Genomic DNA, 12846 nt, shown 5'->3' on the forward strand with positions numbered 1-12846 from the left:
AGAAGAAAAGTCAGCCCAGGAAAGAAAAATTATTCATGTGACCAAAAGATGGCAGCAAAGGTTTTCTAATAAAAATTTTTTAAAAGCCACTTGTGTTTCAAAAATGAAAGCCTGCACAACCTGAAACTCTGAGGGAGAGCTGGGAAATTCCCATGAAGAATTTCAGGAGTAAAAAAATTAAAAGGTAAGGAGAAAAAAATAAGCTCATTGATAAAGTATGAAAGCTCCTAGATGATACTTCCTTTAACTGTACATATAGGAGACATTTAGGGAAATAAAATAAAGCAGAAGTATGTTGGTGATGCCTTTGCCAAGAAAGGAGAATTTTTTTAACACTTTGGAATTGAGCTTGTATGAATCCTAGCAATCCTCAAACTGTATCCTAATCACCATCCTCAAGCACTTAAAACACACCATTTAAAAAATCATCACAAAGCATATAAAAAAAGGAGAAAAGAGTCTCTCTTTATTTCCTGGGAAAAGTATTACAAGAAGAAACTTACCAGAAGAAAATTTATCACTGATGCCTTAAGATGTAACTTTGCATCAGCTAAAAGGTCATAGACTGCAATGCGATTCATATTATCAACGACAACACTGCGACAAAGGAAGCTGCAGCAGAAAGTAGAATTAAAAATTAGCCTCCTGCCAGTGCCATATTTTGTATTGCACATGCTAGTGCCAACATGTTTATTTTTTCTCCTGGATAATGGACAATGAATACCCTCAGTCACTGATGAAAATGCAGCATCTCAACAGATAGACCAAATAAAGGGGAGGAGCAAGAGAAGTCATGTGTAAAGCAGTGCTTCCACTTTGGCATATTCTATCCATAGCCCCAAGCCCAGATTTTAGTTCAAGTCTCCACTTGAATCATCACTGTATGCAGGCTTTGAAATGGGCAGCAAACATTAGTCATTTTTGGCAGCTTTAGTGCTCTGTAACATGCTAGATAAGCAAGGCCTTTCATTTTATGCTGGTTTTTTTTACTGAATAATTCTCTGGGTTTTACAAAAACTATTATTTGTTTTTTAATGAATTTCACCATAATTTTGGACAACTGATCTACATGAAAATACTCTTTATGGTAAGAAAATCCAATACATTACATTAGATAGATATGGTTACGTTAATAATCAGCTAGTCTAAATATAAATACAAGGGTGTCTGTTAAAGCAAGGCAATGTAGTGGAAGATACAAACACACACATACATGCAGGCGTATGTATACATTAGTGCTTGAGTCCTAAAAAAAGAAGTACCAGAACTCCCAGGACCTGGCTTCCGGCTCCAGAAGGAGAGATGGTGGCTTGGTGACCTGAACAGCTCAGGTAACTGCTCTGACTTCCCACCTTCCGAAGCAGGCCCAGAAGTGGATGAGACAGAGGCAGCAGCCTGAGGAGATGACACCTTCTCCTTCTTCACCTCTTTGGCTTTCAGGATTGCTGTGGGCCTGCTCCGGAAGGAGAGATGGTGGCTCGGTTACCTAAATCACCAGGTTACTCAGCCACCATCTCTCCTCCTGAAGCGGGCAGCTAGGTCTGGGGGTTCACCTGGGGTCTGCTCAGGTTACTAACCCACCATCTCTGATTCCAGAGTAGGGAGCCAGAGTCCCGCTGAGGTCCATCCAGGTTACCAAGCTGCCATCTCTCCTACTGGAGTGGGAAGCCAGGGAAGAAGTACTCTTACTTTTCTCCATTTGTTGCTTTTTTTCTGTCCTCCTGTACCCCAATATTAACCCTGACATGTACTCAGAAAACCATGAAGTCAGTTTTTTTGCACCAATTTTCACCCTTTTTTTAATTTTTGTAATAAACACTGATAAATTCCCAGGAAATTTTAAACAGAATAAAAACCGAAAATGAAGGGCCTTGCAGGTAACAATGTACTTAGTAAACACTCTTTCAGGAGCCAACATTCTTCAGTAGTTAAGAAAGCTGCTGCATTCTACTGCCACACACAGCCTGCAGCATAGAACACCCACAAACATGCGCACAAAGGCTAGCTGATCCTTGATTTTAAGGGGGCGGTTTGTACAGTAAGGTGCTACTCAACAGGAGCAAGTGTGGTGGAATTGGACCCGTCCTGATTAACATCAATAGGGCTAGGCTTTGGTGAGTACCTGCTCACACACAGAGTCCTACTGAAAGCTTTAAGATCAGCCTTGTGTAGGGCTGATGTGGAGCTGTGCCACCACAGGAGGAGCGCAGGGTTCCTGCCTTGCTGAGGGACGGGAAGAAATGTAATACACCACTTTTCGGAGTGTAGCATATTCCTCCTCCTGTATGCTCACACAGCTCTGCTGGCCAGTAGTTTGGAGCGGGGTGGAGCCAAAGTTTGTAGGGGGAGGGGACATTATCAGGTACACAGTTCCTCCCACACTCCTGTACTTGGAGCTACAATCTATGAGGGTCCTACTCCTATGCAGAAGGCTTCTCAGGGGAGCCCAGCGGGTAGAGAAGGAGCAGGAAGCCTTTGCATAGGACTACGGCACCATCAAGCCCCTATGGCCTGTAACTAGGTATGGTACAATTTATTAAGACGAGCATTAAGGGTTACATCTATGAGTACGTCTACACAGCAGCTGAAAGGGTGCTTCCCAGCTATATAGACAGACATGCACTAGCTCTCCTCGAGCTAGCTCTGAGGACCCAGAGAACTAGAACCTGAGTCTGCAGGGCTCTGGGCGACCAACACTTACACACCACCACCTGGCAGCCTTGTACCAATAGACAACAAAATGCTACCTCGTCACTCTTAATTCAAAAGGCAGCCATTCCTTTACAGTCTGTTGGCTGTACATATTGGCCTAGAATCTGTATTGGCTGTATTAACTTTTCCTGATAAGTTCTACAGGGGCAGTGCAGCCTTCATTTCACATGGAGAGATGATGCATATATGGAGGATGTGTGGCTCATGGGACTCTGTGCTTAATAATTCATAAAGATTTATAACTAAATTTCAAGATGCAACATTTTATGTGAAGATACAGTGCCCAGTTAGCTGAAGTAATAATAATATTAAATGCACACATGCCACGGTATGGAGCATGGTTTAAAAACCTAGATAAAGAGAAGGAATATAAACTGCACAATTCAAATGTACAGATCAGATAATAACTTAAAAACCCTAGAAAATAAAACAAACTATACACCACAATTTACATGTATTACAAAGAAATCTTTGATTAAAAAGTATAAAATTCCATTCCACCTGATAATTTAACCATTCTATAATTATTTCTGAAATCCCTACCTGTATTTACAGCTGTATATGTTCACTCTGGCCTTCAGGACAGGCCCAGGACTGTTCACTATCACTTCAGCAGTGTATAATTGATCATCTTCATTAGCATATTCAAGAACTACCACATAGCGACCGACTTGGGGAATGTTGAGTCTCAGTTGTAAATCAACCTATTGGAGATTCAACAAGAAAATAAGCTTAGCATCATTGGGGAAAAAATCACTCAATTTATATATTACTTTTCACAACATTAAGCTGCTTTTCAGAAATAAAACTGCGGTATACAGAGATTACTATGCCTGCCACCAAAATGCAGCCATCTCTGGAAACACCTGCCCTTATATTAGTGCCAGGAATATTATATGACAGTTTTGGACAAAAGAATCTTACTCTATCCAGTAGACATAACAGGAGAAAGAATTTTTATAGGTAGAATGTACTTTTCGAAATTTTGCCAGGACATGGGGCTATCATCATTCCTCTCCACATGGAATTTTTAATGCCAGGTCAATACTGTTTTTATGTCTCAACTGAAAGGCAAAGCCTCCAGTTCTCCTTACAAAATGCTGAGCTGAGAAGAAGGTTGTTATCTAATAAATAACCAACAGCACTTTCTGAAGCATGAAGTTTTCCTTGGAGTCCTAAGCAAACTACTTGAAAAATTTTAAAATTTCTATTTATTGAGATACTGGCATGAAAAGTGTTATACAGCTACACCTTTTATTGTTGCTGAATTCAGTATAATTCTTCTGAACGTTAGCATTTTCATCAGTATTCCCTTAGGCCCTGATCCTGTGAACACTTAAGTATGTATATGAATCTGTTTATGTGATTAGTCATTTTGATTTCAATGGGAGAACTCACATGGCTAACGCTAGGAACGTGTATAAGTGTTAGAAAGATCAGGGTTTTTGGTGTTTGACTGTTCCTGCTTCAATACAGATTTTCAAGAATGAGCTGTGCCAGGGGATATTAACAGGAGACAAAAGGAGTCATTATCTTTATGTGTTGTTCCCACGTACATAATTAGATCATAGAGGTTAGTGTTATATTTTTTCAATAATGTACTACTACAAAACTTTATATGATAAAGCATGAGACCTTATTTTAATGGATATACTCTGGCATAATTGTTCTGCTTCTTTGATTTTTTTTAAAAAATGCAACCATTAATAAAACAAATGTACACAGATGTACATATATATATCTAAGAAATCACAAAATGCTAAATTTTACATTACTTTTGTGTGTTATTGTTACTGCTCAATGATACAATTTGTTTCTAAAACAGACAGTTTGACAGTACATGAATTAGCTGAGGGATTTCAGTGAAGGATTCTTTACAAAACCTTTTGACCTTTGATAGACTAAAGCATTCACTTACATCACAGTTGTATATTTATTGCAGCCATGTGTGATATTAGTCGATGAACCAGATTCTGATCTTCAGGCATGTCCACACTGGCCTGCAGTTTGGACTAATGGGGCATGAGTAGGTTGTGTGCACAAAAGTGCAGTGCTGTAATTCCCCCATATGGATGCTGCGGGTGCAAACTTAAAGGTCCCTAGCTCGCACTAATGTAGTCCCTTTAGTCCAAACTGCAGGCCCATATAGACATGCCCTAAATTACACTTCTATAAATCCCAAGTAACTTCATGGAGGCTAATGGACTCGCTATGAATTTGCAGAGAAATTGATCCCAACAAATTTACAATTAGCTAATTTACAATTGGCAATACAAACATGACTATAATTAGTATCTGTTAGTATGTATACAGGAATCTGACCTCTCTTCCACTGATGTGGGACATCACTGGATGCTCTGGGGTTGGCTGTCGGACAGCTATTTTTCTGTACTCTCCACCAAGCAAGAAATGTGTCGCCTCTGAACCGAGGACACAGGAAAATCTGGCTAGTGGTAAATGCTGATAAAGCAAGCAGCTTTAAAACAAAGCAAAACACGGTGATATCATAATTACCAATTACAACACTGAAGGAAAATCATTAAAGTAGTCCAGGGTAATCAGCTTATTATAAAGTGTATATACTAACTTATCTGTCGTAGCACGTCCTGAATAGGTGCAAGGCTCTGTAACTTGTAATTGTAAGATGGGCGCTTCATAGTAATCACTAGGTAACAGCACCATGTAATCCTAAAAACAAAGAATGTGATTCATACAAGAGCACACAGAAAATTATAAAATGTACATCTCTAAAACGTATGCATAGGTCTTCCAGGGGGTACATCAACTCATCAAGATATTTGCCTAGTTTTATAATAGTCTACATAAAACAAACTAGCAAAGTCAGTACAAATTAAAATTTCATATGACTTGTTTATACTGCTCTATATACTGTGCACTAAAATGTAAGTACAATGTGTACATTCCAACTGATTTAATTTATAATTATATAGTAAAAATGAGAAAGTAAACAATTTTTAAGTAATAGTGTGCTGTGACACTTTTGTATTTTTATGTCTGATTTTGTAAGCAAGTAGTTTTTAAGTAAGGTGTCACCTGGGGGTACGCAAGACAAATCAGACTCCTAAAAGCAGAACAGTAGTCTGGAAAGGGATGAGAGCCACTGAGCTAAGAGACCAGGTTTCTCAGCTCACGGCTGCAGCTGACTCTCAAATTTCTGTGCAGTCAAACCACTAGAGGAGGACAGAATGCCACATGGTTCAAGCATGGGTTACATAAACACTTTATGTACACAATTGCTTCTGCACACTATTCACCTGTGTATGCAAGATGTTGAACTGACATGCACAAAAACATTTGTGCTTGACTAACATATGCAAATAGGGTTCTCCTATGCGCACCAAACTGATTATGCATACAAATTCAGTGAATTAAGTGAAGTCAAACAGACATAAAAAGAAGGCACATTTTAAAACTCTGGCTCTACTGATCTATCAATTTTAATCTATATACTGATGTTTATTTGATTTTAAATTTTTATTTATTGAAGTTTTATTATAAAAATAAATAATATGATTTGTTAGGACAATCAGCAAGTCCCCTTTCAAAATTATGGACAGAACAGACAACAAAACCGAACAAATATTGCTATTATAGATAAGAAACAAGGTTTAATAGTACTCTAGACATTATGTAGTCTATTCCATATATTTTAGTACAGTCATGGACTTGATGATTGAAGGTGTTCATTTCTGATTCATGCTAAAAAATGTTTAAAAATACAAGTTGATTTTGGCATGATTTCACTGTGATTATATATAGTTGGGTGTTTCATAAGTGATCACTTGAAACATTTTGCCTGTGTTATACTTTGCACTAACTTCTGAATCTTTATGATGGATAGTTTGCCAATTTTGTAGGCAGTGGAAGGAGGTTGCAGCATTTAGAAAACAACTTATTAAAGGAGTTCCTCATATTTTCTCTGAGAGAATTCCCTGTCATAGGATCTTCATCAATTATTAAGAGGTTGATCCATCAAACACATGAAAGCTTGGATTGCTCTCAGGAGTGAAGTGACTCTTGTGGGCTTTTTCAGAATTGGGCTCTAACTCTGTGGAAAGAGTTTTAAATTATAACTGACACAGATTTTGGATAAGACATCTGGATAAGGCCAAAACGTGATGATTACAGCTTTGTATAAGCACCTGTGAATTTTTTTAAAAAGTACATCCATTAGAGAGGCACAGTCTAAATATATATAAAAGTCTGATACATACAAAACAAGGGCAGGTGAAATTCAAATAAGAGAAAAAGAAGTAAAATGCAGAATTGTAAAATTTCACAATTTTTTTATTCCAGAATGACACTGTGCTCTCCTGTACTATTAAGTTTCATGTCCTTTACAGGGATCTTCCTGGCACCTAACTCTGAGGTGGTCCTTTCATTCTCTCTCAAACTCTCCCAAATAAATTCTACTCTCAAAAACTTAAAATATTTTGTCTCAGTCATTTTCTTACCAGGAGGACTCCCTCTGCCATAATATTGACAATCCATGTTCCTGGAATAAGTGAGAATGGATCTGCAAAGCCGTTTCCTGGGACAGTGACAAAAGCCGGCTTCTTACTGGATGGGAAGACAATGTCTTTGCTCTGAGTAGCCCCTGACAGCAAAAAATAAATTAATAATAATATTAGATTATGTCAAATGACTCAATTTTCTCAAGGCATAAGACCAATGCTTTCATTCACTAAAATCAGACTGACAACAACTGATCAACACTGATCTTTCAGCATGCGTTAAGAATACACCACATAATGTACATATTTCAGAGTAACAGCCGTGTTAGTTCTCTCATCCCCTCACCCCCATACACACACAAACTCACTCTCCTGCTGAATTTGTGCTGGAAATGGCCCACCTTGATTATCATGCACATTGTAGGGAGAGTGGTCACTTTGGATGAGCTATTACCAGCAGGATAGTTAGTTTGTGTGTGTGTTTTTTGGAGGGGGGTGAGGGGGTGAGAGAACCTGGATTTGTGCAGGAAATGGCCCAACTTGATTATCATGCACATTGTGTAGAGAGTTGTCACTTTGGATGGGCTATTACCAGCAGGAGAGTGAATTTGTGTGTGGGGGGGTGGAGGGTGAGAAAACCTGGATTTGTGCTGGAAATGGCCCAACTTGATGATCACTTTAGATAAGCTATTACCAGCAGGACAGTGGGGTGGGAGGAGGTATTGTTTCATATTCTCTGTGTGTATATAAAGTCTGCTGCAGTTTCCACAGTATGCATCCGATGAAGTGAGCTATAGCTCACGAAAGCTCATGCTCAAATAAATTGGTTAGTCTCTAAGGTGCCACAAGTACTCCTTTTCATAATGTACATAGTAAGCCATAGATCTATGTGATTATTGTCCTCTTCATTCTCACTAGGCTCAAGTGAAGTGATTTAGAAAAGTAGGAAACACCTCTATTTCCCCCTGAACTTTTGCCACAGCTTGGGATAGTTCTGAAACATTTCCTTCCTTTTCCCTTATTTTTTGTTCCATCTGTTTCGCACTGCTTTAATAAAGACAACAAAGGGCCAACATTGTGGAATTTTCAGTTGACGCAAAGCAGCAGGTAATGGAAATTTTAGGAGACAGCCTGTTCTCATGTGATTTCCAGCCAAATTCTGCAGACTCAGGAGGTTCTGATAAGCATCTACAATTTTAGTTACTAACTGTAACATAAGAGGACTTCTGTTCCTTTGTACAGAGTTAAAATACAGAAATACCATAGCTGCAGTGTCCCTCATGGAAGAGAAGAAATGGGAGTCAATTGCAATGACTCTAGAGAGCATTCTTTATTGAAACCACTGATCACAGACAGGACCCTTTGTATTTCCTTTTGGCTCTCATCTCCCTGCCCAATTAACACAGCCTGTGTAGCTGTGTCGCCACACAGAGTCTCTAAGAGTACAGCAGCATGGCAAAAACAACCTCTGCAGCAGTGAGTATCAGAGCCTGGGTCTACAGATTCGGGCTCACACTACGGCGCTAAAATTAGCCTCTACCCCTCCCCACACACAGAGGATCTGGAATCGTTATCTCCATAATGTTGTGAACCAAAACCAACCACTCCAAATTCTGTTGACATCTGTAACCAGATCCAACATTTGTGGTTCAGGACCCATCGTTAAATATTAGTCACTCCGTGAAGACAGAAGCCAAGCAGCTTTTGAATACAAATATTATTTGTAGCATCGAAAAGCAACTGAGTCCTGTTAAACTTGCTGAAAGCTTCACCTAACTGTCAGTATGAACCACCTATGTCAGTACTGAAAATATTAAATTTGGTAAACTAGACATCTAAAAAAATATTAATAATGAAATCAATAGGCATCATGCAAAAACAGGCAGCATTAGTCACAGCAAAGTACACTAGAAAAACACATAGCACTCGAAGTTGTTAAAAACAATACATTTAAAATGACATTATTAGTTGAACTTGGCTGAAAGTATGAAAATGCTTCTCTGATCTAACACTGAGTCATCTGCTCTCTTCTGCCGTTACGTTTTACCTACCTGTTTCAGACCGAGATTGGTAAGCAGTTATGCGGCCAGATACCATTTCAATTCCAGGGTTAATATATCTCAAGATAACATGAAATAAGTAGAGGTTTGATTTTTCCACATTCAGAGTTATCCTCACTTCATTCTGTAAAATGGAAGTTAATAAACACAAACAGCCATAAAGTGCCAAATAGATAAACAGTTAGAAGCCATGCAAGCAAAATGCTAAATTTCTAGAGAAAATAAACACACTCACATATACAGACAAATATGTACAGAAACAGCGATTCTGGTGTATGATGGGCGAAGACAGGCAAGCCTAACAAGAAAATTAATTCACTTACAAGTATAATTAGTGTCAAAATGTTTCCCCTCAGCAACTGAGATCCTCCCTTTAGAGCTCTTTGAAACCAGGCTGACATAGCGGAGTACTAGGTGGAAGAGCTTAGAGGAAGTCACAGTGACAGGCACAACCACCTCTGGCTGGGAAAAATAAAAAGAAGGAGAAAAAAAAGGAAGAAAGGAAAGTAAATTATTTAACATACTACCACCCAAAGAGAGAAAAGTTATAGAAACCATTTAGCGAGGACAAACTCCATAACAGGAAAGAAAAGTTATGGTAGCATACGAAAGAATATAGAACAAAACACTCTGCTGAGGTAAAACACTGATATTGAATAGTGTCTTACCCAGCTAGTCTTGGAAAAGCAGAATTAAAGGTGCATGTTGACACTAGGCTGTGAATGGTGGACAGTGCTTTGTTGGAATCCTGCAATTGCTCACACAATGCCTTAAAGCAGATGTATTGTAACAAGGGTTGCCTGTATTCCTGGATTCCAGGATAATAACCCAGAATTACCCATCCAAGTCCTGGATCCTACACAAAATTCTAAAAGCACACAGAAGTCTCAGAATGTCATTGTACTTTCTTCTGATCCCCAGCAAACCTCCTAACCTGTTACATTCATGGTGGCTCTGGTTATATTTTTGCCCTTCAGATGAACTGACATTTCTGGAACCAAGTGCCTCTTCTCAGCCACTGACTGGCAGTGCTGCCCCCAGAAGACAATTCACATGGCACATTATCTACGTAAAGCTTGCACAGCAGAGCAGCAGAGTGGGAGACTTATGCAGACAGGCAGAGTGGTTCAGTGATTGGTGGTGGAATGGCAAATGAACAGACTTAGCATGACCTCAAGGGTTCCCCTTGCCTTGTTCCTCCATTCTACTTTATGCTTCCTCTCTTCATGATTCACACCTCCTAAGCCTCTCTCTCTCCCTCTTTTCAACACGCCCAGGGGACTGTTCCCTTCTATTACTACCACCTTCTCGGTCTGTTCTTCCTTTCAAGCACACACATGGTTCCACTTCCCCTGCCTTCCAGAACAAATATCACCCAGTAGGGTTGCCCATTTTAAGACCTCACCTTCTCTAATCTCTGAAAGGTAGCTAATGGCTAATGCCACCAGGACAGGCCTTACACGCCATTTTCAGAGCTTGTGCTTATTGGTCATCATTAGAGAACAAGAGTATTTGTATATAGCCCTCCCCTTTATTAAAATAAAAAGGAAAGCAGGAGAGCAGAAGGGAATCTAGAAATGGGAGAGCTATAGAGGCCACGTATACAAATACTTTAAGTATAACAGAGGGCAGAAGGAAATAGGAGAGCAGAAAGGAAAGTTCAACAGAAAATATGGAAAAATAGGAGAAGCTTTTACAACTATTTTTGAAGGGAGGAGAGTGATCATTCAGAGCACTGAGGCTGGGAGAGAAGCAGAAGAGGAAATATCAAAAGAATATATATTTGACAGGGAAAAGGCAGATGGAAAAGAAGCCTGAAGCTTTACTGACGGTATAGTGTTTGAGACATGATGGGAAGGTTTGAGAGCATAGACAGGAAATCAAGAGTGAAGAGACAGAAGGAAGATACATGTGGGGAAGGGTGGACTGTCTTGTGTTTAAGGTAAAGTGTGGGCGGGGGGTCGGGAGGTGGTGCTAGACCAAGGTCTGGCACAGATTTGGGTAAGTTGCTTAGGCCAACATTTTAAAATTTGGATGTCAAACTGAAGTATATGAAAACACGTTAGTGGCATGACAGTGCATTCGCAGCTCCTGCTAAGGACACACACTGACTAATTATTTCACTTGAATGACAACACTGCAAGCTTTTAGATTGTCTCCTTAAACAAAAGTTGTAGCATTATTATATCATGTAACAATGTGTCAGTCCCAAAGAAATTCTGGGATAACTGTTTGATTTCCCTGCAAGACATGGGTAAGCTATGTCAAAATCCAGAATGCCCTTTGATATAAGGAGTGTGCAGGTAATTCAGCTGTCCTACAAGGATACAACTATCTAAGGCTCAGATCCTACAAATAGTTGCATAAATGTATAGATTTACTCATGCAAGTGAAGTTATGCACATGTGTATTTACAGGATCAGGGTCTAAATTATTCATAAGAACAGCCATACTGGGTCAGACCAAAGGTCCATCTAGCCCAGTATCCTGTCTTCTGACAGTGGACCATGCCAGGTGCCCCAGAGGGAATGAACAGAACAGGTAATCACTGAGTGATCCATACCTTGTCACCCATTCCCAGCTTCTGGCAAACAGAGGCTAGGGATAGCATCCCTGCCCATCCTGGCAATTCCACTACCTTCTTCATAAAATGTCAAGTGGATATGAAACAAAAGCAGGACGGTGTAAAGTGGAAGTTAAGAAATCAGATCTTCAAAGAGTAGCTTTTGTGAATGTGGGTGATTTCAGAAAGTTAACAAAAAGAGCCCCAGAGTGAAAAAAAATGAACAAAGAGTGACTAATGAAGAGGAAAAATGAAAATAATGACTTGGCCAATGGTTATGTACTTACCCTTCAGTTTATGGTTGCCCAATTGGTCCTCAGATACCCTACCAAAGCTGGACATAAATTTTCTAAGAACTGTAAATCTAATTTGCACCAATTTAATAACAGAGGCACACATTCCAGGACAGTGAACAACTAGTCTTTATTGCTTAAATTTACTGTTTTATAACTGTTAATTCCTTTGCTCTGAATTCAGTGCAAATCTTCTAATTCCTGCCCTAGACACAGCAGATGGACACTTTCTTTCTCTGATTTACTCACTTGGACTCTGCTCATGATAAACTGACTTGTAAACAATCACAAGACTGTAATATTCATGCACAGTCACATTCTTGATTGGATGCTGCTGCTTTATTCAACAATCAACAGGCCATATTTGTTACAATGCAAATATGTCAAGCCTACTGAAGTATGCTCCTGTCTCTCACACACTGTAGTAGCAAGGGCATACTTTATTTTGACCTCCTTCATGACTTTACATTCAGGTAGCAATATTAAGGAGACATAAGCCCCAATGGCTGCATTTTCATCCAGCAGCATTGAATCAATGACGTACTTGTATGGAAGACATCCGTGCATATCCTCTCCAACTAAAGCCAGGAAATTCCTGGGGGTCATAACCAAACCAAATGCCTCTTCCACTCGCAGTGGTACCATCTTCGATCTCAAACTTCACGTGGTGTAAATCAGGGAAAAAGTGGTTCTTTTCAGGCCTTTCATAAAGAAAAAACAAACATGGAGGAGCTATTTATTTT

General features: G+C 39.4%; 1 protein-coding gene across 1 annotated transcript in view; it reads right to left on the reverse strand.

The window, feature by feature from the left end:
* The window catches only part of LAMA3 (laminin subunit alpha 3), a 190989-nt gene that overhangs the window by 81715 nt on the left and 96428 nt on the right, over positions 1–12846 (reverse strand). The window contains exons 22-28 of the mRNA XM_084621252.1: positions 12648–12804; positions 9239–9371; positions 7188–7330; positions 5300–5400; positions 5035–5188; positions 3256–3416; positions 504–612 (exon numbers count right to left, since the gene is read on the reverse strand). Coding sequence (XP_084477378.1) covers positions 504–612; positions 3256–3416; positions 5035–5188; positions 5300–5400; positions 7188–7330; positions 9239–9371; positions 12648–12804 — 958 coding nt within the window. The remainder of the gene's footprint in view (positions 1–503; positions 613–3255; positions 3417–5034; positions 5189–5299; positions 5401–7187; positions 7331–9238; positions 9372–12647; positions 12805–12846) is intronic.

This window comes from Lepidochelys olivacea (assembly GCF_965140295.1).
Source record: "Lepidochelys olivacea isolate rLepOli2 genome assembly, chromosome: 2".
Taxonomy (NCBI): domain Eukaryota; kingdom Metazoa; phylum Chordata; order Testudines; family Cheloniidae; genus Lepidochelys; species Lepidochelys olivacea.